The sequence below is a fragment of the Bactrocera oleae genome, chromosome 2 (assembly GCF_042242935.1).
Source record: "Bactrocera oleae isolate idBacOlea1 chromosome 2, idBacOlea1, whole genome shotgun sequence".
Lineage (NCBI taxonomy): Eukaryota > Metazoa > Arthropoda > Insecta > Diptera > Tephritidae > Bactrocera > Bactrocera oleae.
The window spans coordinates 87,087,684-87,114,256 of record NC_091536.1 but is presented as its reverse complement, the minus strand read 5'-3'; the positions used below and the strand labels follow the sequence as shown (position 1 = coordinate 87,114,256).

Below are 26,573 nucleotides of genomic sequence, written 5' to 3'. Positions count from 1 at the left end.
CAATCATAATTAATTACTTTAAAATAAAATTATAATAAAATTAAAGTTATTAAGGGGATAATTCAGTTTTATGCTATTTTTTCATAACTTTTTACCAGTTTTTTATAACTTTAATCTCATAATAATATATCAAGTACACCACGCTTTTTACTCTGAATTGAGTTTTTCTCTTAATAACTTTAATTTTATTATAATTTTATTTGAAATTAATTAATTATGATTGATTGTTTGATGTGCTACTACTATAATATAAACTCTTCGTAATTAAAAATTATTTTCTACTTTTTAGTTCGATTAGGTAAAAAGGCATGGTTTGTATATTTTTTTTAGTTTGTTTTATCAATTAATTATTCGCGGACATGCGGTAGTATTGAAATGTTTTACGAACTATTTCATAACTAGTCATTTCGTCTAAAGTTTCACTGTTGCATGGGGTTTTCCCTGTTCACTTGGAGCAAACAAGTTCTTCAATCCGAATACCGTCTAAAGATCTTACACGACTAAGTGCTACGAGAGCTTGTCCAGCAACAATCCAACGCGAGCCTAGATAAACAACTACATGATCAACTGTACAACCTTGTATCTTTTAGGCGGTTGAAGCCCAACTCAGGATTAATGGTAAAATTCGTCTCTCAGCAGTTTCATAGCTGTATTTTGCTGAGAACTGTATTGATATCGGTTTAATCACGTGCACACCATCTGAACCAAAACAACAAACTACCCGTCAGTAGTTGTAACCAATATGACGTTGAGTTGTCGACAATTTATCACTCAGCCACGTTTGCTATAAGTTGCTGAAAATCTTAAATCGGAAATTGCATCGAAATCCTCAACAACACTTGTGATCAAATGTTGCGTACAATTTACTAACAATAACTTCCACACAACGTTTTGGTTGTGTAAGAAAATGGTAAGAAATTTACCGCCGACTTTGTACTCGACAACTTGACTACAATTCCCTGTAGTGCTCCGTTGTGCTGCATCTTAGGGGGTGGTATGCTATAGGTCAATTGGAATGCTGATTGGCACATATTTTCTGCAAGCATTTATATGCATATGTATATGTAGGTATTTGGACGAACGTATTTTGTTTTTAGACGTTTAATGAACGTCATATATTCTTTGTTCCGCTTTGGAATTCTTATCAGTACAAACATTTTCATAAGCGGATTTGACTTCTACATTGTAAATCGGATGTTCAAGCTGAATATATAGTACACACGTCTCTAAAAAAGTGTTTTTTTTTTATTTGTTTTTACTACGACATTATTATTGATATCAGTTCAGATAATGGAAATCCAATTTGTCTTTTATCTCAAAAAACGATTAATAATTTCTAATGAATCTGTAAAATAATTCAGTCTAAGTAGTAGTATATCTTCATGTCGTTTATAATTTATTTTTATTAGCTTCTTTAAAATATTACAATATCTGATCATAAAATACATTTTTTACCCCAAACGTTTGAGAGGCTCAAATTGGCAAATAATATCCAAACATATAGATTAAATTAACGAGCAACTAAATTAGTTTTGAATAATTGTAAACAAATATTTTAAACTTTCATCATATCTATTTCTGTTTCATAGAGGAACCGCTTACAGTATAAAGATAAAATCCACCAAATTTATCGAAATTGAAGAAGTGGCATAACGAATCGGTTTTTCGTGCAAAAGTAGTGTCAAGGTAGAATTTTAAAGTAACGGACCAAAACATGTTGTTTTTCTTTTGTCCTACACTGGAATGTACATACATAAATGTACCCATGTATATATGCATATGTATCTAACTATAAAAATATGATTGAATGATTTAATCTTTGATCTTAATCTTGATCTTGAATATGCAATTATATTGCATATTAAAAATTTATAATACATATATATATGTATGTACGTGGATTAAATTTTAACTAATTGGTCTGGGAAATAACATCTTAGTTGGTGGCATGCTATAGGTCAATTGGAATGCTGATTGGCACATATTTACGGCAAGCATTCATGTGCATATGAATAGGTATGTGTATGGACGAACGTATTTTGTGTTTAGACTTTTAATGAACGTTATATTATTAGTTCTGCTTTGGATTTCTTATCAGTACAAACATTTCCATAAGCGGATTTGACTTCTCCATTGTAAAGCGGATGTTCAAGTGGAATATAGAGTACACACGTCTTTTAAAAAGTTTGTTTTCTATTGTTTATATCACATTATTATTGATTTGTTTACCAGTTCAGATAATGGAAATCCAATTTGTCTTTTATTTCCGGAAATTATTAGACATTTCTAATCATTTCTGCAAAATAATTCAGTCTAAGTAATAGTATGTCTGCATGTTGTTTATAATTTATTTTTATTAGCTTCTTTAAAATATTACAATATCTGATCATAAAACACATTTTTTACCCCAAACGTTTGAGAGGTTCAAATTGGCAAATAATATCCAAACATAGATGATAAAGAATTATTTTTAATACATTTCACGTACACAGATTAAATTAATGAGCAACAAATTAGTTTTGAATAATTGTAAACAAATATTTTAAAGTTTCATCATATCTATTTCTGTTTCATAGAGGAACAAGGAACCGCTTACAGCCTCTGTACTAGAAATATTCACAACTTGCTTATAAATTTCTAAATGTTTGACACAAATTTAAAGCTTCTAGCCTAACTTAGCAGGTTCCTTTAGTAGCGAACTTATTTGATAAAAAACACACTACACAAAGAATATTAACTCCGACAACGCTTTAAAGTGTGCATGTGGATCACATTCAATTACTGGCACGTACATATATCACCTCAAACATTTCCATTGTCATCACGATTTATAAAGGTCGTGTGAATATATTTACTTCTTTTCAAGAAGTTCATTGTCAAAGACCACTGATAGTGGCTGCTTGATTGGCTTACTCTAAGATACCTAGAGATTCGCCGACTTGTACCTTTTGACCAACGTTTATATTAAATTTAAAGTTTTTTGGTGCTTCAAACAGTAACACAATTGTGCTACCCATATTGAACTGTCCCAGCAATTCACCTCGCCCGAAGACTTTATTATCCGATAATTCAACTTCCTCGTAAATATGACGATCTCTATGTTCTCCAAATTTCAAGCCCATCCAACGGTTTGTTTTTAAATTCTCATCCACATATATTTGTACCGAACCAACATTTGTTGCGCCTACTGCTGCGTAACTAAAGAAACCATGTTTCCAATTGCCCAAATACACAGCTCTTTCGTTCAGACAAAACAGATCGGGAAGCCAAGTGACTACGCGTGGATTAACTGATAACAGTTCGCCGACAAAATGACGTCTTAACTTTGGTTGCCAATCAGCTGGCGAATGGAAGCGATGATAATCACCAGGTGCCAAGTAAATTACGCATTGGAAAAGTTCGGTTGAACCATCGTTATTCTCTTTCAATTCTTCCGTGAATTCACCCGTTAACCGTTTGTGCCATGTTACTGGTCCTAAAAATGACGATACACTATACTTGATACCTTTCACTTCTTCTATTAACTTGTTTTGCGCAGTTCCAAAGTGCAAAACTCGTCCATCTGCAGGAGATATAATGGCAGCATTGGGATCAATTGGACGCACACCTTCTCGTAGTGGTCGAGTAAAGAATTCCGCAAGGCTATTATAGTATTTGTAATCAGGATATAATGCTTCTTCCAAATTAACGCCGAACATATTTGAGTACCAACCGTAAATATATGGCCGTAAATAAACAGGTACATAGCATCCAGCTAACCAGCCCCAGCATCGACTAATTATTCGAAGTGGTAAGGAGCAGTATAATTTTGATTGGAAAGACGATGCAACACATGGCAAGTTTCCCTTTTCACATTTTTGCTTGTGTAGCTGCCACTCTATAACACCAAATAGACAAATGCCAACAAGTGTCCAACGTAAAAAAAAGCCGGTCCATTTTGTCCAAACACTAGGATTCACAAGATTTTGTTTATTAAATTTCTTTTCATTTTTATTACCGACCTTTCCCAAGGTGCTGTTGCAACGAACAACTGGTTTTATATTCGCCTGTTTCGAGTCGTTAGGTATTTTACCTTTAGCTAACTTTATTGAAAAATTTTGACGAAAATTACGAAACATAGGCCATTTTCCTCCGTCATGTTGTTGTTGAATTTGCTTCAAATGGGCTGCTTGTCTCAAACTGCCTGCTTTGATAAGGAAGCGCCCACGCGGTACAAAATATGATACCATTTTACCGTACGACTACTTTGAGTGTATCCCAATAACTAAATAATAGCTGTTTACGATTAGCAATCCGAATTACACTTTATTGCTTATACAACTATTTCTTTTATAGACATTCAATGGTCACCATTGTATAATAGTTCAAACAGTCACCGACGCAAAACCGTAGACCGAATCAGCTGATACGACCTACCTTATGAGAGCGCAATGTTAATGAACACTCACCACCGCTTCTACTGACCGTACAGTAGAATATCCGCAACAAATGATTTCTTCCCGTAGAAACGAGTTAACTCAGGGTGAGAGAGCAATCTCTTGCAATGCAGGGTTGCCAGTCTCGATATTTTGTAGTAGTTAAAATATAAACTTTAATATATTTGAAATATTATTAAATTAACTGTAAAGGTAGACTATTTTTAGTAGTTGGTTTTTAGTTTTGAGCTTTTACATTATGAAAAAGTATAACTAACAAACTAAATGTGTGCAAAATGATATACATAAATTGAGGAATGACACCATTGGTGAAATGTAAATAAAAGAGAGCAACTGATTTCTGCGTTGCAACTACGGGCATAACAAATTTGGTTTGATCGGTGACTGTTTGAACTGTAAGTCCCGTAGTGGCAACGTAGAAATCAGTTGTTATCTTTTGTTTACATTTCACCAATGTTGCCATTGCTCAATTTGTATACATCATTTTGCAAACATTTAGTTCTTTAGTTATAATTTTTCATAATGAAAAAACTCTAAATTAAAATCCAATTATTAAAAATAGCATACGCATTGGTCCCATATATTCTACTATAAAGTCACACTTGGTACGGGTTGCCTACTATATTATAGTACTAAGACGTCCAAATGCCTCAAATCTGATACAGTGTGTTGCCGTGTTTTTTTTATACTCTCGCAACCTGTTGCTACAGAGTATAATAGTTTTGTTCACCTAACGGTTGTTTGTATCACCTAAAACTAATCGAGTTAGATATAGGGTTATATATATATAAATGATCAGGATGAAGAGACGAGTTGAAATCCGGGTGACTGTCTGTCCGTCCGTCCGTCTGTCCGTCCGTCTGTCCGTCTGTCCGTCCGTCCGTGCAAGCTCTAACTTGAGTAAAAATTGAGATATCTTTATGAAACTTGGTAGACATGTTTCATGGTACCGTGAGACGGTTGGTATTGCAGATGGGCGTAATCGGACCACTGCCACGCCCACAAAACGCCATTAATCAAAAACAAATAACTTGCCATAACTAAGCTCCGCAATAAGATACAAGACTGTTATTTGGTACACAGGATCACATTAGGGAGGGGCATCTGCAGTTAAAATTTTTTTTAAAAAAGTGGGCGTGGTCCCGCCTCTAATAGGTTTAATGTGCTTATCTCCTAAACCGCTAATGCTATAATAACAAAATTCACTGGAAGCAAATATTTTTAGCACTTCTATTGACGGTGTGAAAATAGTTGAAATCGGGTGGCAGCTCCGCCCACTCCCCATATAACGGTACTGTTAAAAACTACTAAAAGCGCGATAAATCAAGCACTAAACACGCCAGAGTCATTAAATTTTATCTCTGGGATGGTATGAGATGACTTTATAGGAACCGCGTTCAAAATTAGACAGTGGGCGTGGCACAGCCCACTTTTAGGTGAAAACCCATATCTTGAGATCTGCTTAACCAATTTCAACCAAATTCGGCGCATAACGTTTTTTTCATATTTCTATGTCACAGTGCAAAAATGGGCGAAATCGGACTACAACCACGCCTACTTTCCATATAACACCATTTTAAATTCCATCTGATTATTTCACTTTCCACTATGCAAATCAGGCAACAATGACTGTATCGGGATAAAACTTTGCGTGAATAATGCGATTAAAGTATGCCACCTTGTGGCCAAAAATTGTCTAAATCGAACCAAAACTGTTTAAGCCCCTAAGTACTAAATATGTGGACCCCAGTGCCTATAGTTGACCTTCTACCGAAAATATCAGCCAATCCACAAAGAAATCTCAAACGAGTATACTATTTGACTTTGCGAGAGTATAAAATGTTCGGTTACATCCGAACTTAGCCCTTCCTTACTTGTTTCTTTAAGATTTATAATTATACTCTCGCAACATGTTGCTACAGAGTATAATAGTTTTGTTCACTTAACGGTTGTTTGTATAATCTAAAACTAATCGAGTTATATATAGGGTTATATATATATAAATGATCAGGATGAAGAGACGAGTTGAAATCTGGGTGACTGTCTCTGCGTCCGTCCGTCTGTGCAAGCTGTAACTTGAGTAAAAATTTATATATCTTTATGAAACTTGGTACACATGTTTCCTGGTACCATAAGACGGTTGGTATTGCAAATGGGCGTAATCGGTCCACTGCCAGGTCATAAAACGCCATTATTCAAAAACAAATAAGCTGCCATAGAGAGCAGTTTGAAAATGGGCCCACTCCCCGTATAACGTTACTGTTAAAAATTACTAAAAGTGCGATAAATCCAGCACCAAACACGCCAGAGACATTAAATTTTAACTCTGGGATGGGATGAGATGACTTTATAGGAGCCGCGTTCAAAATTATACAGTGGCACCGCCTACTTTTAGGTGAAACCGCATATCTTGCGATCTGCTTAAATGATTTCAACCAACCAAATTCGGTACATAACATTCTTTTCGTATTTCTATGTTATAGTGCGAAAATGAGTGAAATTGGATTACAACCACGCCTATTTCCTATATAACAACATTTTAAGCTCCATCTGATTCTTTCACTTTCCACTATGCAAATCAAGCAACAATGATTGTATTGGGGTACAACTTTGCGTGAATAATGCGTTAAAAGTATGCCACCTTGTGACCAAAAATTGTCTAAATCGAAGCAAAACTGTTTAAGCCCCTAAGTACTAAATATGTGGACCCCAGTGCCTATAGTTGACCTTCTACCGAGATAATCGGTCAATGTGTAAGATATATAATTGAAATTCATGTAATTAAATAAATAAATGAAAATCTCAATAATAGTATGTTTTTGTGTCAATGTCATGGGTTGAATCGGATCAATACTTCCTTTAATATACAATTTTGCCAACACCCGACGTAATTTCCCTTGCAAGTTTAGAGAGTATAAAATTGGTTACAACCGAACTTAGAACTCCCCTACTTGTTAATTTTTGTTTTTAATTTAAAAACAAGAGAAGACGTTAACTTCGGCTACACCGAAACTAGACAACCTTCACAAATAAAAATTTTTTCATACAAAAACTTAATTTTGATTGTTTAGTTTGTATGACAGCTAAATGCTATAGTGCTCCGATATCGGCGGTTCTGATAAATATGCAGCTTATTGGGGAGAGAAGGACGTGTGTAAAATTTCAGAGCGATATTTTAAAAACTGAGGGATTAGTTCGCTTATATACATACATACAGACGGACAGACTAACATGGCTAAATCAACTCAGCTCGTCCTGCTGATTATATATATTAAATATTTAATATTAAACTAACGGAGCAAAACATGATGTTTTGTTTATTTACATTTTTTTGTTTGGGATACATTATACGAGGGAATGTTCATACATAAAAGTACGCAGGTACATGTATATACATATGTATGTATCTAAGTAAAATATAAAATTGCGTTATCTTCCTAGCTGCAAAATTGATCTTGAAGATTATAGAATTAAGTAATGTCAGACAAATTTTAATATATTGGTAATTAAAGATTCATAATATTTATATGTATGTACGTGGATTATATTTTAACTATACATATATCTACGCAATTCTGGGCTCGTTATCAGCCAACGTGTTAATACTTTCGTTTGATTCGTTGCCCTTAGATGACTCCGATTTCAGACAAGTCGTCGTGGAATGTACACACATATCTACTCGCACTTGTTTTATTCGCTACTACAATACAAAATAAAGTGGGTAGAACCAAGAATTTTTTTTGAAATTAGTATACTATGTAATTGCTCTTAGAAATAACATCTCAGTGGGTGGCATGCTATAGGGCAATTGGTATGCTGATTGGCACATATTTATTTGAATCATTTATGTGCATATGTATATGTAGGTATTTGGACGAACGTATTTTGTTTTTAGACGTTTAATGAACGTCATATATTCTTAGTTCCGCTTTGGAATTCTTATCAGTACAAACATTTTTATAAGCGAATTTGACTTCTCCATTTTAAATCGGATGATCAAGCTAAATATATAGTGCACACGTCTCTTTTGTCTTTTCGTTTCAAGAAACTATTAAACATTTCTAATGATTTCTGCAAAATAATTCAGTCTAAGTAATAGTATGTCTGCATGTTGTTTATAATTTATTTTTATTAGCTTCTTTAAAATATTACAATATCTGATCATAAAACACATTTTTTACCCCAAACGTTTGAGAGGTTCAAATTGGCAAATAATATCCAAACATAGATGATAAAGAATTATTTTTAATACATTTCACGTACATAGATTAAATGAATGAGCAACTAAATTAGTTTTGAATAATTGTAAACAAATATTTTAAACTTTCATCATATCTATTTCTGTTTCATAGAGGAACCGCTTACAGTATAAAGATAAAATCCACCAAATTTATCGAAATTGAAGAAGTGGCATAACGAATCGGTTTTTCGTGCAAAAGTAGTGTCAAGGTAGAATTTTAAAGTAACGGACCAAAACATGTTTTTTCTTTTGTCAACATCCTACACTGGAATGTACATACATAAATGTACCCAGCTATATATGCATATGTATCTAGCTATATAAATATGATTGAATGATTTAATCTTTGATCTTAATCTTGATCTTGAATATGCAGTTATATTGCATATTTAAAATTAATAATACATATATATATGTATGTACGTGAATTAAATTTTAACTAATTGGTCTGGGAAATAACATCTTAGTTGGTGGCATGCTATAGGTCAATTGGAATGCTGATTGGCACATATTTACGGCAAGCATTCATGTGCATATGAATAGGTATGTGTATGGACGAACGTATTTTGTGTTTAGACTTTTAATGAACGTTATATTATTAGTTCTGCTTTGGATTTCTTATCAGTACAAACATTTCCATAAGCGGATTTGACTTCTCCATTGTAAAGCGGATGTTCAAGCGGAATATAGAATACACACGTCTTTTAAAAAGTTTGTTTTCTATTGTTTATATCACGACATTATTATTGATTTGTTTACCAGTTCAGATAATGGAAATCCAATTTGTCTTTTATTTCCGGAAACTATTAGACATTTCTGCAAAATAATTCAGTCTAAGTAATAGTATGTCTGCATGTTGTTTATAATTTATTTTTATTAGCTTCTTTAAAATATTACAATATCTGATCATAAAACACATTTTTTACCCCAAACGTTTGAGAGGTTCAAATTGGCAAATAATATCCAAACATAGATGATAAAGAATTATTTTTAATACATTTCACGCACATAGATTAAATTAATGAGCAACTAAATTAGTTTTGAATAATTGTAAACAAATATTTTAAACTTTCATCATATCTATTTCTGTTTCATAGAGGAACAAGGAACCGCTTACAGCCTCTGTACTAGAAATATACACAACTTGCTTATAAAATTCTTAATGTTTGAACAAATTTCAAGCTTTTAGCCTAAGTTAGCATATTCCTTTAGTAGCGAACGGATTTGATAAAAAACACACTATACAAAATATATTAACTTCGACAACGCTTTAATGCGTGCATGTGGATCACATTCAGTTACTGGTACGTACATCATCACTCAAACATATCCATTGTGTCATCACGATTATATATAAATCGTGTGCATATATTTACTTCTTTTCGAGAACTTCATTATCAAAGACCACTGATAGTGGCTGCTTGATTGGCTTACTCTAAGATACCTAGAGATTCGCCGACTTGTACCTTTTGACCAATCTTTATATTAAATTTAAAATTTTTTGGTGCTTCAAACAATAACACAATAGTGCTACCCATATTGAATTGTCCCAGCAATTCACCTCGTCCGAAGACTTTATTATCCGATAATTCAACTTCATCGTAAATATGACGATCTCTATGTTCTCCAAATTTTAAGCCCATCCAACGGTTTGTTTTTAAATTCTCATCCACATATATTTGTACCGAACCAACATTTGTTGCGCCTACTGCTGCGTAACTAAAGAAACCATGTTTCCAATTGCCCAAATACACAGCTCTTTCGTTCAGACAAAACAGATCGGGAAGCCAAGTGACTACGCGTGGATTAACTGATAACAGTTCGCCGACAAAATGACGTCTTAACTTTGGTTGCCAATCAGCTGGCGAATGGAAGCGATGATAATCACCAGGTGCCAAGTAAATTACGCATTGGAAAAGTTCGGTTGAACCATCGTTATTTTCTTTCAATTCTTCCGTGAATTCACCGGTTAACCGTTTGTGCCATGTTACTGGTCCTAAAAATGACGATACACTATACTTAATACCTTTCACTTCTTCTATTAACTTGTTTTGTGCAGTTCCAAAATGCAAAACTCGTCCATCTGCAGGAGATATAATGGCAGCATTGGAATCAATTGGACGCACACCTTCTCGTAGTGGTCGAGTAAAGAATTCCGCAAGGCTATTATAGTATTTATAATCAGGATATAATGCTTCTTCCAAATTAACACCGAACATATTTGAGTACCAACCGTAAATATATGGCCGCAAATAAACAGGTACATAGCATCCAGCTAACCAGCCCCAGCATCGACTAATTATTCGGAGTGGTAAGGAGCAGTATACTTTTGATTGGAAAGACGATGCAGTACGAGCCAAGTTTTCCTTTTCACATTTTTGCTTGTGTAGCTGCCACTCTATAACCCCAAATAGGCAAATTCCAACAGGTGTCCAACGTAAAAGAAAGCCGGTCCATTTTGTCCAAACACTTGAATTCACAAGATCTTGTTTATCGGATTTCTTTTCATTTTTATGACCGATCTTTCCCAAGGTGCTGTTGCAACGAACAACTGGTTTTATATTTGCCTGTTTCGAATTGTTAGGTATTTTACCTTTAGCTAACTTTATTGAAAAAGTTTGACGAAAATTACGAAACATAGGCCATTTTCCTTCATCATGTTGTTGGACTTGCTTCAAATGAGCTGCTTGTCTCAAACTGCTTGCTTTGATAAGGAAGCGCCCACGCGGTACAAAATATGATACCATTTTGTTGTAAGATTACTTTGCGTGTATGCCAATAACTTTTTACGATTAGCAATTTGAATGATACTTTATCGTTTTAACCACTTTTTCTTTTATAGACTCAAGATAATTAATTTCCTGAATACTCTTCTTGCGGTGTATACAATTTTCATACACAATTGCCGAAAAAAGTTAAAGTCAGCTGATTTCTCGGAGTGGTAATAAAACTTAGTCTGTCATCAAAGGACTGTCAAATTTAAATCATTGTATTGCGACGGCCACGGATGATAGAACAAAATCGAATCGACGATAAATTGCCAGAATCAACTTGTTAATAAGAATTCGTAGTTGCCAGAATGTTCTAATGGCGAAGTTTTGTTAAGGATCTACTATATAAAGCTGCCTTTACACGGTCATTTTTGTATGAAAACATGGTATGGATGCAAAAAAACTGGTTTTCGTTTAAACGGTCGAACATGCAATCATACTTTATTTCTCTGTTATTTGTGAACGAAGTAACATCAAGGATTAAATGACAAGGATGACATGATGCGAGACTCTCTCATCTTCGCTGATTTTTCTGTTATTCTCTTTCCATGATTATTAAAATCAGGGAATTTCGAACAGCTGATGTCAAAAAGGGCGGGATGCCAACAATAAACCCGCTAAAAATAGCTAACAAAAGCAGTGCGAAACGAAATTTCAGGGAACGACACAAATACTTTTGAATAACGTGCATGTTAATTTAAAACGTTCATCATAAAACCATGATATTTTATTATGACTTGTATTATATATTTGTTATAATTTTTTTTTATTTATATTTTTTTTAATGTTATATGATTTTTTAAAAAATTTATAATCCAGCCATCCAGAAGGCTTCGATAAATTTCAAAGAAGTTTGCTTACGACTGAAAAAATATACTGCGTGTGTGATGCAAGCGTTTACACCATAAACCATGACCATAACAACATCATGTTTTTAAAAAATTTTAAAAACCATCGCACATGAATGACGAACACGAATTTATTATCGAGAAATCCGTTACAATTGGTGTCAGAAGTGGGATTGTCAAATAAATTCCCAAGAGAAAATTGTTCGAAAATGGCTATATACGATCTGAAGATTCTACAACTGAAAAAGGATCTGGATCAACGTGGTTTAACGACAAATGGATTAAAAACTGAATTACAATCACGGTTGTGAGAGGCCATGGAGGCGGTAAACATTAATGTTGAGGAATATGTCTTTAAATTGGAATTAGAGGAAGAGACAACGAAGATAGAAGAAAAGGGAGTGACTCGCTCATCAAACGCTATGGACATAAACATGATTTTGGCTGCAATGTCGCAGATGTCAGCGCAAATGTCCCAGATGTCAACGCAAATATCGTCACAATTAAGGGAGCAGGATGCATGCATGTGATCCAACAAATAGCAGAGGTGTCATAATAAATGTTGGCACAACAATCCCAACTGTTCTCGATACAAACGCGGTTGTCAACGCAGTTGGAAGAACAGTTTGCAGCACACGATGCACGTATATCAGCACAGGTCTCCCAGTGGACTTCGCAACGATGACCACAGTTCTAGGTTCTACAGAAATTGAGAGGCTAGCTCATTAAGCTTATGCACATAAATCCGTGGAATACATTGAGGACACGAAAATTCACACCTTTGTAAATTAAAAACGAGATAACAGTACACGCTTCGCTGCGTTAGCATGTCTAAAACTGACGTTTGCGGAAACCGTTACTTTTAGCACATACTGACAGTGGATACGAACGCATCACATTCCATAATTCGATCTGATCTGGTTAAAAAAGAAGTGAGATCATTAGCTGGGGTAAAGTTGCGTACTGCAACTTGAGAAGATACCCAAGTTCTCGGAAAAGTAACGTGCGAGATCATAATGGGAAAGGCAGCCATGTTACACAATTTTATAGTGACAGATATCGACGACGAAGTCATAACTGGAGTACACTTTCTAGCGAATTAAGAAATTAAAATTGACATTATGATTATGTCCTATACAAATATGAAAGTGCCACTTATGTTCGGTGGCGATAATAAGTACAACGTTAGACGAGTGATAACAAGAGAGAGCCTGCAGATTCCACCAATATCAAGCAGATGAAGACTATGAGCCAAACAAGTAGTGAATTGTTGAGGTCGCAAAAGAATCTACACCAAACTTACTTATGGCAAAATCCTGGCTATGGCAAGACAAGATAAACGTGTTCCCGTAAAAGTACTTAATGAGTGCAAGTTACCAATCAAACTCTCCAAAGGGACTATATTATTCCATGGATGAAATCGACATATCGAGCGAAATTAACGCATGGACCGAGAGGCAAACCATCAAAATAAGGCTAAACAACTCCTTTTAAGATACTCATCCATATATGATAAAGACGATTCAAAACCAGGAAGAACCAAAGTTGTGAAGCATTTTATTAACACAGGTGATGTAAGACCAATTCGCCGGGCTTCCCGAAGCGGTTCTTAAGCAAAATGTGAAGTTGTAAGCCAGACCACACGTGAAATGAGCGAAAGTGGCGCAATCGAACCATCTGAGTCCATGGGGCTCACGTGTAATACTTGTGAAGAAGAAAGATGGCAACATGAGGTTCTGTGTGGACTATAGAAGATTGAATGATGTAACGAAGAAAGAGAGTTATCCACTACCCAGAATCGATGACCCACTGGACTTGTTGTCAGGCACAAAATGGTTCTCAACACTTGATTTGAAAAGTGGTTACTGTCAAGTGGAGGTAAACGAAGAAAACAAAGAAAAAACAAAGACCTGTTTTAAATACAACAAGTCAATGCACTCTGATGGTTTTATTGAAGGCGATTGGGTATTGTTATATAACCCACAACGAAGGAAAAGGGCTGTCTCCCAAATTACAGTGTAATTGAAAAGGACCATACCAGGTTATTAAACGACTCAATGATGTAGTGTATCGCATACAGACCATTGGAAGACCAAGGAATAAAATGAAGGTAGTTCATCTGGAACGGCTTGCAGCGTTTGGTACCGCAAATATATCTAATCGAGACTATCAGACTTATATGGGTGGAAGTGTGGTGAGCACTCATAATCGACGTTAATTGCTAGAACCAACTAGATAGCAAAATTCGTAGTTGCCAGAATGTTTGAGTAGCGAAGAACAACCCACTTTATAAGTTCTGCCGGATTGAGCAGCAAACACAGTTCTAATTAGAGTGTTGCCGTGTAAAGAGCAATTGCGCTATAAGCAATAAGTTGTAAACTTGAATAATGAGCAATAAGTGTTAAGTTGTTGGAGTTGGGAATATAGATAAGTGTATAGCATTAAATCTGGACTTTAATTTAACAATCCAGTAATCGAGCTCAAGATTGAATTACAAGGTAAACGATTTATCGAGAAATCAGTTACAATAAATTTACCATCTCTACATATACAAAAAATGCATAATGGTAACAAAGACAATGCAGGTGAATTTATTGAATACGTAATTATTTCTTGTTTAATTAGTAAAATATTAAAATGAGTGAGGCGGATAAAGTGGCCGTATCATTTGCTTGCCAAAGTTGTATGCAACCGATCTTTTTGGAGGAAGGTCTGGATAACATCGATGTACACTCCATGGCAGAACTTGCATGTAAGCATAACAAGTTTTCTTTATCAATATTATTATACATTTAATCGTATTTTATAGTGCCTATTTATGCGGGTAATGAAAATGTACTAGACACTCATAACGTTAATGTTTTCGATCATTTTGTACCTCCATTCCGTTTGTCGGATTCAATTAATGGCACTGGTTTCATGCTTGTTTCGGATGGTCGCGAAAAGAAATTGAGTGCTTCTTTCAAACTAAAAGCCGAATTATTTGATTGCCTCTCTTCGAATTCAGAAATTGATCATCCATTATGTGGGGATTGTGCTGACTCCATGTTAGAAATAATGGACCAGGAATTAAAAATTGCAGAGCAAGAATGGCGTGATTATAAAAACTACTTGGACAATCTGGAACAGCAACAAGAATGCCCAAACATCGCAGATTTAGAGCGAGAACTGAATGAACTGAGAGAAAACGAGTCCCGAATGTTGGCAGAGTTAGAAAAACTAAAACTAGAGGAGCAATCTTTGAATGAAGAAGTTAAAAAGGAAGAAGAAGAGAAGATCAAACTTCAACAACAAGAGGCAATATACTGGCGTGAATATACGAAGCATCGAAGAGAACTGATGCTCACAGAGGATGAGAAACGAAGTCTCGAATGCCAAATAAGTTATGCAGAGCAGCAACTTGAAAAATTGAAAGATGCAAACATTTTTAATATCACCTTTCATATATGGCATGCTGGCCATTTTGGTACTATAAATAATTTTAGACTTGGCCGATTGCCTTCTGCCTCTGTGGATTGGTCTGAAATAAATGCTGCCTGGGGACAGACAGTTTTGCTGTTATGTGCTCTTGCAAGAAAAATAGGACTAACTTTTGAACGCTATCGAATTGTACCTTTTGGAAATCATTCATACGTTGAAGTGATTGGAGAAAACCGTGAGTTGCCTTTGTATGGAACCGGAGGATTCAAATTCTTTTGGGATACTAAGTTCGACGCTGCCATGGTAGCTTTTCTAGATTGTTTAACGCAATTTAGGCAAGAAGTAGAAAAACGTGACACTGAATTCCTTTTGCCATATAAAATGGAGAAAGGAAAAATCATAGACCCGTCCACGGGAAATTCATATTCAATTAAGTAAGTTTCTCATTTATTTTTTTCACGATATGATTAAATATGATTATTTACAGAATACAATTTAACTCGGAAGAACAGTGGACCAAAGCTTTAAAATTTATGTTGACAAACCTGAAATGGGGTCTGGCATGGGTATCGTCGCAGTTTGCAAATGACTAATTTGGCTTTGTTTCTTGTATTAGACTATAATTATAATTCAAATATAAAACTATAACATTATATTGCCTGAATATTTTTTTTAATTCAAAATTGTACTGAATATGAACGACCAGTTAATACCAAAATTTGCCAACTTTCCATCATTTTTCTGGATTTTGTCGAATATTGTTTGGTTTTGCATCTATTTCTTTAAGGGATATAATTTTATGTACCCTAGATTCATCAGAGGAATCTTCACTGCTACTTTCGTCAGAGTTTAAAAGATCGTCATCAATCCATAGAGCATTCTTCTTCTTTTTGGGATTTGCTACGCTTGATTTTGTGTGCTTACGTTTCAGCGAATCTTTGCTGGTACCGGGTTTAACCTCACTCTTTTTAAGACCCTCCTCTACCGCGCTGTTTACTTTATCCTCTAATTTCGCTCTAGTGTCTTCATACTCCTCGTCTTTAAAATCATGCTTAGGAACTGACAGTAGTTTTTCAATTTTCCGCTTTTTTCGTTCCTGTGATTCTCGTTCTAAATCTTCCATTTTCTCCAAAACTGCTTTAAGACGCTTTTCTTCATTGATGTCACGTAAACGGCGCCCGCTTAGGTCGCGACACGCTTCTCTGTTTGTTGTCTTTTCTATTTGTGCACCAATGGCTCGTAGCATAGAACCGAATCCACCTTTGCCACCTAAAACCCGTACGCGACATTGTGCAGCACCAGAAATATTGTCATCCATTGATAATCGACGTCCATCTTTCTCGAGATATATTTCTTTTGGTAATAAGCCCTTCGAAACATATAAACATATGTATTTTAAATGGTTTTAATTTATTAACGAAAGTAAAACTTACAAATTTGTGTGAAATCAATTGTTTGATTTCTAAGCACTTTTCCACATTTGTTTTGAGCAGAAGTTCCTTGTCCAAATAAATAAACACCATATTTTCTTAGCTTATGGAAGTTAACGAAAACCTCGTCTATATCAAGGATAAAATGATTCGAAACTATTTATGGTCTATATTGTTTTCTCGACTGCGAAATATTAAATATATGTGTATTTACTTTTTCTGACACAGGCAATAAAAATAGTTATCGATAACTTATGACCTTTTTAAGTAACAGGGTTGCTAAATAGTTTGCGCAATCCCCAGAACTTTTCAATTACTATTTAAGCCACTTGTTCTCGAAATTTGTTTGCACTGCTTTGTCGTATATGTAATAAAGGTTAATAATACCTTTGCATTTACTTTACACATCTCTATCAAAGATCTTATGAATAAAATGTAAATTATATCAAACGTATAGAATGAAAAATTGTATCTCAGTTACCTGCTCAAAATCGAAAATCGATTTTACAAATTAATCGGTAATAAATATATCAGTAAGGAGGAAATATCGCGATATAGTTTTTAATTTGACAGCTGCAACCATTCTGAGGGTCAAAAGTTAAATGTGATTTTTAACTTTATTTTATAAATAACTAATTATTGTACAAGTATCAGCAAAAGTTTTTAAACAATAAACTATTTCAGTGTTTAATTTGTGATCTTATAATATTTAATCTAATTAAATATATATAAATGTCCTCATCATCTTCAGACAGTGAGGATTCAGTCCAACATGAAGAACAAAGGGTGCGATAAATTTTTGTTATGTTACATAGGTACCACTGCGACAATATTCATTCACATTTATTAATGCATTTACTTTATTAAAATTTGTATAAAGGACTCAATTCGGAAAGATCTTAGTAAAATGAGCTTTGAAGAAATTATGAAATTAAAAGAGGAGTTGGGTGCAAAGCTATACAATGAAGCTGTTTTGGGAGTAGATAATGACAAAACTGAGAAGTCAAGCAGTAATAAACTTAATAGATTTAAACGATTGAATAAAAACCGTCCACGCGAATTGACTGCTAAAAGACAGGTGCCTTTTGTATCTATCGAACAAATGAAACAAAATAAAACGGAAGAGAAATTCCGTGATCCCCGATTTGATGAAAATTGTGGAGACTTTAATGTAAAACATTTCAAAGAAAATTATAAATTTCTTTCGAGAATTCGGCAAAAAGATATTTCAAGACTACGTAAACAATTACGTGAAACGACTAACAGCGATGATCGTAAAAGTCTGCAAACAGAGATCCAAAAGCTTGTTAATAAAAACGTTGAGGAAAGAAAATGGCACATAAAACAACAGGAGCTGAAACGTGAAAAATTAGAGATTCAAGACGCGATGCAGAAAGGACTTAAGCCACATTATAAAACAAAAAGTGAGTAGTTCCATTGCAGAAATAGTTCATTAAAAACCGCTAATTAACTTACTTTTTCAGGGGAGCGACGTGCTAAAGAATTGGTTACCCAGTTCGAGAAACTTAAGGAATCGGGTAAACTCAACAAACATTTGGAAAAACGCCGCAAGAAAAATGCTGCCAAGGATCGAAAACAACTTGGAATTGCGTAGCATTATTTTTATTTTTTTTATATAGAGTCTTTTATTAAGCAAAATAAACATATTTTAACCAAAACTTAACCTGTCCTCAGCATCTTTGCTTCACGTTTTTCTTGTAATTCACGTTTTTGTTCTGCAACAATTGCTTGTCGATCTTCTAAAAATTTAGCATATTCCTCTGGATTAAGTTCTCGTACAATTTTTATTCCGCACGTGCGTGCAATGCCTACAAGCATTTCGCACATTTGCTAAAAATATATATTTAATCACACAATTGTATATTGTGTTGTAATTCTTTTTGGTTGCCCTCACCTGCATTGTTAACAAGGAATTAGGTGGGTCTTGTATTTTAATTGCGGCAATTTCGTATAAATGCTTCAAAGTGATCATACCAGCGATTTCCCGGCCAGGTTGCATAGCACCGCGAGGAATGCCGGCAGCTTGTTTCAGCAAAAAGGTTGCGGGTGGAGAGTGTATAACCAAGTTATAGCTGCGATCGCTGTTAACTGAAATACGACTTGGAAGTGGAATGCCTTCTTTTATTTCTGCTGTCCGTGTGTTAAAATCTTTGCAAAATGCAGCAATATTGATAGCACGCTGTGTAATATATATGAGTAAAAATATGACAACAGAATTATGACGAGGTTTCATATATCAGTACTAACCTGACCAAGCATTGGACCTAGCGGAGGACCAGCAGCAGCCATACCAGCAGGTATATTAGTTTTTAATTTAGTCGTATGTGTAATTTTATCAGCTGTTTTCTTTAAAATTTTAAGTTTTCCTGCTGCTTTTGACATGTTTAATAAATAACTTTCTCAAATGAGTTTTTGTTATGCAAAAAGTGAACAACTAGAGGAAACTGACCAACAGCTGATTAAAATAACAGGGGTGCCTCAGTTATGATAACAAACTCTTTCCAAAAGACCCATCTTTTTCTAAATACACTTTTGGATGAGGAAAAGCTCTATAAGATAAATTATTTTATCATAAATTTATTTATCTTTTAAAAAGTTGCTTTATTTTGAATGAGAAAAGACAAAATATATAAGTAATTTCTGTATGAGGTTTCACTGTACATTTTTATGCGAAATGCAACACTTCCTAACAAGAACAAAACTGTCATTGCAATAAGGGATGATACAAATGAAACCAATTTTGTTCAAAATGTATTGAAAAACGACAACTGCGGCACAGTCCTAAAAAAAATTTTCTAAAGAAATACTAAAAAGAAAGTAGAAAATTCTACTTATGCGAAAGCATGATTTTATTGCATCAAAAGTAAATAGATAAGTATAAAAAAGATAAACATACATTGAATTGATACAAACTGTGCGATAAACGCGCAAAGAGAAGAAATATTTCGATGGTGCGTAACAAAACGCAATCAACTTCTTCGTCATCCTCGGGCAATGCAAGTGGCAGTGCAAGTAATAGTAGCAGTAGCACTAAATCTCCTATCCGCCAGAGCTGCGCCAACAGCAACAATATAAACAGTGGCGCGCGTACACACCGTAAATCATCTAGTACCTGCAGTGTTGCATTAGCCGACGACTCAAAGCCAGCATCGTCATCTAGTCGGCGCTCACAACCACAATCTAACAATAATACCTCTTCTCATACCGACGAGGAGACGGACGCAGAATATGACAGAACCCCTACTGACGGCGCCCCATCGATCAGTTCAGTGCACAAGCAAAATCTTTATATCGTTTCGTTTCCCATAATTTTCCTCTTCAATATACTGCGTTCGTTGATTTATCAATTGTTTTGCATTTTTCGATATGTATACGGGGCTAGCACAAAAGTGATCTATCGGCCTCATAAACGAGAGTGTAACATTGAAATTGTTGTTGGTTCTAATAAATCGTTTCAAAACTCGCGAAACGAAAGTACTTTACCAAACGAAATTGACAAAAATCAGCTCGTACAATATCATTCGCGTAATTCATCTTTGGCTACTTATCCACTAGCTGGGGGAACTGGAATTGGTATTGGAAATATTGCTGCAGTCAGTGGTCAACAGCGTTATCGTTCTGCACAACAGCTAGATATGTCCGGAAGAGGAAACCCATCTAGTTCTCCGGGACCTGGTGATCCTCTGCTGGCTAAACAAAAACACCACCACCGCAGGGCGTTTGAGTACATTTCCAAAGCACTGAAAATTGATGAAGAAAACGAAGGTAAATGACGTACATATGTATATATTTATATTTATATTAAAGTAGAGTAAAATGATAATTATTCAATAAGAGGCAATGACTTCACAAGTATTAACATTTGTTAGGTCACAAAGAACTGGCCATCGAATTGTATAGGAAAGGAATTAAGGAATTGGAAGATGGAATTGCAGTTGATTGTTGGAGTGGTCGAGGTGATGTTTGGGAACGAGCACAACGATTACATGACAAAATGCAAACAAATCTTTCGATGGCTCGAGATCGCTTACACTTTTTAGGTAATTTGTACAAAGTTGATATTTAGATGTATATATATGTATATACATATATGTACATATTTTTTATTTTAACAATAATCCCTTTGCTTTTTGTTTTTGTATAATTAAGAGTTGTAGTAATGTTTTATTTTTATTTTTGTTTATACATTGTTCTATTTTGTTTCATTCATTTTATGTGTTAAAATTTGATATGCGGCCTATACAGAATTACGAGATGAAGAATTAAAATTGCATGCGCTAAAACTTAGTGAATCTGATGAACAAACAAATAAGGTATTAGTTGTGCCACCAATGGTAGTAAATGGTTCAGAATATAAAAATTCTGCAACCTCACGTACGTCTTTAGCGAAGACTGATTCACGATTGCCTTCCTATAATATTCAAAATAAATTAAGAACAACTAAAAAGTTGTCTAAGGATAGTCATAAGTCTATTAGCTGTGTTTCCACTACAACAGGAGGTAAAGTGTCTTCGACAGGTAAGTTAAAACAATTAAATAAGTTTTAATCTTGACCATAATTCAGAAGTCCAATTGAAAAATTTGGATTTTCTAATTGATGATGGATTTCAAGTAATATGTATGAGCCTCTACCATATATATCAATTACGTATGCACATATCTAGAATAAGTAAAAAATAAGAAAAAACGGTTGCACCGAAGTTATAATACCCTTCACAAATACAAAGGCTCCTTACAAACACTTGATTTTGCTCGGTCAGTTTGTATTGCAGCTATATGATATAGTCTGATCTGAACAATTTTCGCGGAGAATACATTGTTATTAAACAATAACTCGTGCCTAATTTCGTGCAAATACCTTGTCAAATATAAAAGTTTTCCATGCAAGAACTTTATTCCGATCGTTCAGTTAATATGGCAGCTATATGTTATAGTCATCCGTTATATACAATTTCTTCGGAGATTGCATTATTCTCTTAAACAACAATGCCGAATTTCGTGAAGATACCACGTCAAATAAAAAAGTTTCCCATACAAGTACTTGATTCCGATTGTTCAGTTTGTATGGGAGTTATATGCTGTAGTGGTCTGATATCGGTCGTCAAATGAGCAGCTTCTTCGGTGCAAAATTTCAGATCGATAGCTTAAAACTGAGGGACTAGTTCGCCTATATACAGACGGACGGACGGACAGACAGACGGACATGGCTAAATCAACTCAGCTCAACATGCTGATCATTTCTGTATATATTTTATATGGTCTCCTTCTGGGTGTTGCAAACTTTGTGGCAAACTGTTAAGGGTATAAAAAGTATTAAACAAGTATAGTATAGATTTAGTTGAATTATTAACTATATTAATTTGATGAAATTAATAGTTAAAACCATAGGATTTTTTATCCATTAGGATTTCGAAAAAAAATGTTTGTTTTTCAATGTTTTATAGGAGTCGGATCATTTTTATTTTTTTATTTTTTATTTCTGCTTTTTTTATTTAATCATTTATTTTTGTAAGTATTGAAACATTTTATTATTGTTTGTAGTTCATATTTTTATTACTCTTATTTTGTAGCATCGGGCCGCAAATTGACCGTTAGCTCAAAACGTCCAGGAAATCTGGCGGTAATTAACAAATCCCAGACGTTACCTCGCAATTTGGGTTCGAAGAATGCAAGTAGCACAGCAGTGCCAAGACAGCCAGTTAAAACTGCGGCTACACCACCCGCGGTGCGCAGGCAATTTGTAAGTAATCTTGTATATGAAAAATAATAAGGATAGGGATGAATAAAAACAAAAGTATAACATATTTTTAGTAAGCCATGAAAATTGCAGCCTGTTAACGGCATCTTTTTGTAACTCATTATTTATAAAAACAAATTCCGTTGGAAACATGCAATTTATTTGCACACATTTCGTAAAAAGCAATTCTGTGTTCAACAAAGTCAGAATACGGTTGTGGGATTTAATAAGGACACCGTGTCGTGCTAATAACGAAAAAACGTTGCCAAAAAAAGTGCAAAAAAGGGTAAAGTTTGCTTAAGAACGTGTCCTTCGGCTTAAAGAGAAATAGCGTAACGTTCTCTGGTCTGCCGGCACAAAAGTAAACTTATTTATCTCTGATCGAGGTATTCATCAAGTAAGAAAACGGGAAACGCAGCGTACAACCATAAATACACGAAAAAAGAAAGTTAAACATGCTGACGGAAACAGTATGGTTTCTGAATGCACTGCAACTTAATTAAATGTCCTTATTATTTTTCACATAACTGTATAAGCATGCACTAGTTCTTGAAAGATAAAAAGAAATGAATTTAACAAATGGGAAGGCTTTTATATTTTGATTCTTACCGCTCGTTGCTAACTATGTGATATAACTGTATAACTTCTTTCTTTTAGACATCGGGAAGAAATACGCCACCACAACGTGCTCGTACTCCTATCAGTACGAGTTCTAATTATGGTAATCAAAGCAGCGGTAGTGGCACTGCACCAGCCGTAACTGTTAAAGGGGTAGAACAAAAATTGGTGCAAATAATTTTGGATGAGATCGTAGAGGGCGGTGCAAAAGTAGAATGGTCGGACATAGCCGGTCAGGAGGTAGCTAAACAGGCTTTGCAGGAAATGGTGATTTTGCCTTCGGTGCGTCCTGAACTTTTTACAGGTGAACAACGAAATCAAAATGACCTTTTATAAATATGCGACTATAAAATTCGTTTTCATCTTATTTGCAGGTTTGCGTGCACCTGCTAAGGGTTTGCTATTGTTCGGGCCACCAGGGAATGGTAAAACGCTATTGGCGCGTGCTGTCGCAACCGAATGTAGTGCGACATTTTTAAATATTTCTGCGGCCTCTCTCACGAGTAAATATGTTGGAGATGGCGAAAAATTGGTGCGTGCATTATTCGCTGTGGCTCGTGAAATGCAGCCATCTATTATATTTATCGATGAAGTTGATTCATTGCTATCAGAACGTAGTAGCAACGAGCATGAAGCTTCACGTCGTCTTAAAACAGAATTTTTAGTCGAATTCGATGGTCTGCCGGGAAATCCGGAAGGTGATCGTATTGTTGTATTAGCCGCTACAAATCGACCGCAAGAGCTAGATGAAGCTGCATTGCGACGCTTTACAAAGCGTGTATACGTCTCGCTGCCGGACATTGATACACGTGAACTATTGTTGAGCCGTCTACTTGAGAAACAAGGTAGTCCACTCGGCACAGAAGCCTTACGCCGCTTGGCAAAGCTTACCGATGGCTATTCAGGTTCTGATCTAACGGCTTTAGCCAAAGATGCTGCACTTGAACCAATACGTGAACTTAACATGGAGCAAGTCAAATGTTTAGATATTAGTGCAATGCGCCCGATCACCGAAAACGATTTTCACAATTCATTGAAACGAATTCGGCGTTCGGTAGCTTCGCAGAGTTTGAACTCATATGAAAAATGGTCACAAGAGTATGGTGATATAACAATTTAAATATTTAAAAAGTAATAATAAGTTTTGTAGTTTGTGTCATAATATATAACGTTCTCACTTCGCATACATAAATGCTTAAATATGTTCACCTAAACACAAATTAAATTTAAGCTGCTTTGTTCGAAGCTGGATTTAAAGCCTTATAACAATGCTATTGCTAATGCCACTACATTAGAATTTGATGGGCCTTTTCTTATTATATCTGTTGTTTTGATAAAAAGATTTTTTTATAAAAACGAAATCATTATTTAATTAATGTCAAATAATGAAAAGCATATATAACTAACATATATGATATTTATAATATACCTTTTTTTTTGTTACAACCACGTACTTGAGCCGTTCAGAAAAAAAAGCGAAAAATATGCTAAGGGAATATAATCGCTATAACGTAAGGTTATGTATGCTGCAATGCAAAATATTCTGTTCAATAACCTTATTTTTCATTTTGAACATGATGAGGTTTCAATAGGTGCAAAATGTTCGCAAAAAGAATTATTAGCCGTGTAATTTTTTAACTTGCACAATTATAAAGAACTAATCAATAAATTTTGCAACGATAAGCCATTTTACACATTCCCTATACGCTAAAAAAAACCTAACAATCGCTTTATATATCAACACGTATGTATGTATATTTGTACGTTTAATTATATCATGTTTAGTGTTATCTGTCGATATTATTTAGTATTTATTGTAACGGTTTTTTAATATTGTTTATATCGTTATTCGAAACTAATGTTTTCGTACACTTATCTATACTTTGAAATATAATTGAATTTAAATAACAACTTAAAAATAACTTCCATTGAAGTAGTATTTGAAAAAATAGTATCTCAAATAAAAAGCTACTGCGATAAGCTACATGTTAGTTATAAGTGTAAAATAAGATAGGATGATACTCAACCTTAAACATAATAAAATTTGGCAAGCTACAAGTTCATTTTGTTTAACTTAACGAAACTAATTCTTCATGAAAAAGGATCATTTAATTTTCTATGTATCTCTTTTTCGACACCCATAAAAATACTCTGATCTACCCTTGTTAGTTGCACGAGCTTATTATCGTTGTATCGGGTGTTTTTTTCGAGGTATAGAACTTTAAGTTGACATTACTGTTTAAGATGGCAACCGATTTAACAGCTGTCAAGTGATTTATTCTCAGTTTGGTTTGGCAATCATCGTATACCATGTTGGCAATTCATCAGGAATAGACTCACGTCTGAACAACGCTTGCAAACAGTGCAATTTTATTTCGAAAATAATGGTTCTGTGCGGAATACGTATCGCGCACTACATCCATTTTATCGTCGACAAAATCGTTTATCAGAGCAGTTTATTCGATTAACCATGAACCGTTTTCGCACCACGTTTTCCGTTATTGAATTGAACAACCATGATGTTCCAACAAGACGACGCAACATGTCACACAGCTCGTGCCACAATCGATTTATTGAAAGACACGTTCGGTGACCGCCTAATTTTACGTTTTGGACCTGTGAATTGGCCTCCAAGATCTTGTGATTTAACACCGCTAGACTACTTTCTGTGGTGTTATGTAAAGTCATTGGTCTATGCCCATAAGCCACAAACGCCTAACCATTTAGAAGACAACATTCGCCGTGTTATTACCGATATAAGGCCACAAATGTTGGAAAAAGTCATCGAAAATTTGACGTCCAGATTGGACTACATCCGAGCTAGCCGTGACGGTCATATGCCAGAAATCATATTTAAAATGTAATGCTACAAGATTATCTTTAGGATAAATAAAATTCATATCAATCGAATAATCCATAGTTGTTTTATTGCAAAGTTCTATACCTCTAAAAAAACACCCTATATAATAAAAATGTCTCGATATTGTAATTGTCATCTTTAAATTATTGATTGTAATATAATCAATTTATGCTTTTTAAATACTTGGGGCTT

The 26,573-nt window shown here is 34.7% G+C and overlaps 7 protein-coding genes across 11 annotated transcripts; 3 read left to right on the top strand and 4 right to left on the bottom strand.

The window, feature by feature from the left end:
• Positions 1 to 2,334: 2,334 nt before the first annotated feature.
• On the bottom strand, positions 2,335 to 4,351 carry LOC106619579 (phosphatidylserine decarboxylase proenzyme, mitochondrial). The gene has a single exon (XM_014237734.3). It carries the CDS (start codon positions 4,227 to 4,229, stop codon positions 2,910 to 2,912), a length of 1,320 nt encoding a protein of 439 aa, XP_014093209.2. The 5' UTR covers positions 4,230 to 4,351; the 3' UTR covers positions 2,335 to 2,909.
• Positions 4,352 to 8,532: 4,181 nt separating this feature from the next.
• Pisd (phosphatidylserine decarboxylase) lies at positions 8,533 to 11,670 on the bottom strand. Of its 2 annotated transcripts, XM_036361268.2 has the most exons (2): positions 10,910 to 11,114; positions 8,533 to 10,839 (listed from the first exon to the last, which is right to left on the bottom strand). In XM_036361268.2, exons 1-2 carry the CDS (start codon positions 10,966 to 10,968, stop codon positions 10,107 to 10,109), a joined length of 792 nt encoding a protein of 263 aa, XP_036217161.1. In that variant the 5' UTR covers positions 10,969 to 11,114; the 3' UTR covers positions 8,533 to 10,106. The 2 variants fall into 2 exon arrangements, with proteins under 2 accessions (XP_036217161.1, XP_036217162.1); XM_036361269.2 differs by having other exon boundaries at positions 8,533 to 11,670.
• Positions 11,671 to 14,831: 3,161 nt separating this feature from the next.
• On the top strand, positions 14,832 to 16,368 carry Atg6 (Beclin-1-like Atg6). 2 transcript variants are annotated; one of them, XM_036361244.2, is made up of 4 exons: positions 14,844 to 14,862; positions 14,921 to 15,047; positions 15,105 to 16,149; positions 16,203 to 16,368. In XM_036361244.2, the coding sequence occupies exons 2-4, from the start codon at positions 14,933 to 14,935 to the stop codon at positions 16,306 to 16,308; spliced, it is 1,266 nt and encodes a 421-aa protein (XP_036217137.1). In that variant the 5' UTR covers positions 14,844 to 14,862; positions 14,921 to 14,932; the 3' UTR covers positions 16,309 to 16,368. The 2 variants fall into 2 exon arrangements, with proteins under 2 accessions (XP_014093258.1, XP_036217137.1); XM_014237783.3 differs by having other exon boundaries at positions 14,832 to 15,047.
• On the bottom strand, positions 16,135 to 17,383 carry LOC106619607 (splicing regulator SDE2). The gene is made up of 2 exons (XM_014237784.3): positions 17,149 to 17,383; positions 16,135 to 17,084 (listed from the first exon to the last, which is right to left on the bottom strand). Exons 1-2 carry the CDS (start codon positions 17,236 to 17,238, stop codon positions 16,449 to 16,451), a joined length of 726 nt encoding a protein of 241 aa, XP_014093259.2. The 5' UTR covers positions 17,239 to 17,383; the 3' UTR covers positions 16,135 to 16,448.
• A 324-nt stretch (positions 17,384 to 17,707) lies between these two features.
• Positions 17,708 to 18,829, top strand: LOC106619595 (ribosomal RNA processing protein 36 homolog). 2 transcript variants are annotated; one of them, XM_014237764.3, is made up of 3 exons: positions 17,708 to 17,931; positions 18,026 to 18,569; positions 18,630 to 18,829. In XM_014237764.3, exons 1-3 carry the CDS (start codon positions 17,878 to 17,880, stop codon positions 18,758 to 18,760), a joined length of 729 nt encoding a protein of 242 aa, XP_014093239.1. In that variant the 5' UTR covers positions 17,708 to 17,877; the 3' UTR covers positions 18,761 to 18,829. The 2 variants fall into 2 exon arrangements, with proteins under 2 accessions (XP_014093239.1, XP_014093240.1); XM_014237765.3 differs by having other exon boundaries at positions 17,709 to 17,960.
• On the bottom strand, positions 18,753 to 19,631 carry mRpL11 (mitochondrial ribosomal protein L11). Its single transcript, XM_014237766.3, has 3 exons — positions 19,414 to 19,631; positions 19,061 to 19,345; positions 18,753 to 18,996 (listed from the first exon to the last, which is right to left on the bottom strand). The coding sequence occupies exons 1-3, from the start codon at positions 19,546 to 19,548 to the stop codon at positions 18,826 to 18,828; spliced, it is 591 nt and encodes a 196-aa protein (XP_014093241.1). The 5' UTR covers positions 19,549 to 19,631; the 3' UTR covers positions 18,753 to 18,825.
• Positions 19,632 to 19,907: 276 nt separating this feature from the next.
• On the top strand, positions 19,908 to 25,579 carry spas (spastin). 2 transcript variants are annotated; one of them, XM_014237763.3, is made up of 6 exons: positions 19,909 to 20,931; positions 21,036 to 21,206; positions 21,412 to 21,684; positions 22,737 to 22,906; positions 23,561 to 23,825; positions 23,896 to 25,579. In XM_014237763.3, exons 1-6 carry the CDS (start codon positions 20,115 to 20,117, stop codon positions 24,639 to 24,641), a joined length of 2,442 nt encoding a protein of 813 aa, XP_014093238.1. In that variant the 5' UTR covers positions 19,909 to 20,114; the 3' UTR covers positions 24,642 to 25,579. The 2 variants fall into 2 exon arrangements, with proteins under 2 accessions (XP_036217037.1, XP_014093238.1); XM_036361144.2 differs by lacking the exon at positions 21,412 to 21,684 and having other exon boundaries at positions 19,908 to 20,931.
• Positions 25,580 to 26,573: the final 994 nt, after the last annotated feature.

What these genes read in the sequence shown, in the direction of transcription:
- spas (XM_014237763.3), top strand. Translation starts at nt 20,115, where the DNA reads ATGGTGCGTAACAAAACGCAATCAACTTCTTCGTCATCCTCGGGCAAT. An exon ending in AATTGATGAAGAAAACGAAG is followed by an intron (nt 20,932 to 21,035) that starts GTAAATGACGTA and finishes AACATTTGTTAG; the next exon opens with GTCACAAAGAACTGGCCATC. An exon ending in AGGTAAAGTGTCTTCGACAG is followed by an intron (nt 21,685 to 22,736) that starts GTAAGTTAAAAC and finishes CTTATTTTGTAG; the next exon opens with CATCGGGCCGCAAATTGACC.
- LOC106619607 (XM_014237784.3), bottom strand. Translation starts at nt 17,238, where the DNA reads ATGGTGTTTATTTATTTGGACAAGGAACTTCTGCTCAAAACAAATGTG. An exon ending in AATTGATTTCACACAAATTT is followed by an intron (nt 17,085 to 17,148) that starts GTAAGTTTTACT and finishes TATGTTTCGAAG; the next exon opens with GGCTTATTACCAAAAGAAAT.
- LOC106619595 (XM_014237764.3), top strand. Translation starts at nt 17,878, where the DNA reads ATGTCCTCATCATCTTCAGACAGTGAGGATTCAGTCCAACATGAAGAA. An exon ending in TCCAACATGAAGAACAAAGG is followed by an intron (nt 17,932 to 18,025) that starts GTGCGATAAATT and finishes ATTTGTATAAAG; the next exon opens with GACTCAATTCGGAAAGATCT. An exon ending in GCCACATTATAAAACAAAAA is followed by an intron (nt 18,570 to 18,629) that starts GTGAGTAGTTCC and finishes TTACTTTTTCAG; the next exon opens with GGGAGCGACGTGCTAAAGAA.
- Pisd (XM_036361269.2), bottom strand. Translation starts at nt 11,423, where the DNA reads ATGGTATCATATTTTGTACCGCGTGGGCGCTTCCTTATCAAAGCAAGC.
- Atg6 (XM_014237783.3), top strand. Translation starts at nt 14,933, where the DNA reads ATGAGTGAGGCGGATAAAGTGGCCGTATCATTTGCTTGCCAAAGTTGT. An exon ending in CTCCATGGCAGAACTTGCAT is followed by an intron (nt 15,048 to 15,104) that starts GTAAGCATAACA and finishes CGTATTTTATAG; the next exon opens with TGCCTATTTATGCGGGTAAT. An exon ending in GGAAATTCATATTCAATTAA is followed by an intron (nt 16,150 to 16,202) that starts GTAAGTTTCTCA and finishes GATTATTTACAG; the next exon opens with AATACAATTTAACTCGGAAG.
- mRpL11 (XM_014237766.3), bottom strand. Translation starts at nt 19,548, where the DNA reads ATGTCAAAAGCAGCAGGAAAACTTAAAATTTTAAAGAAAACAGCTGAT. An exon ending in TAGGTCCAATGCTTGGTCAG is followed by an intron (nt 19,346 to 19,413) that starts GTTAGTACTGAT and finishes TATATTACACAG; the next exon opens with CGTGCTATCAATATTGCTGC. An exon ending in ATTCCTTGTTAACAATGCAG is followed by an intron (nt 18,997 to 19,060) that starts GTGAGGGCAACC and finishes ATATATTTTTAG; the next exon opens with CAAATGTGCGAAATGCTTGT.
- LOC106619579 (XM_014237734.3), bottom strand. Translation starts at nt 4,229, where the DNA reads ATGGTATCATATTTTGTACCGCGTGGGCGCTTCCTTATCAAAGCAGGC.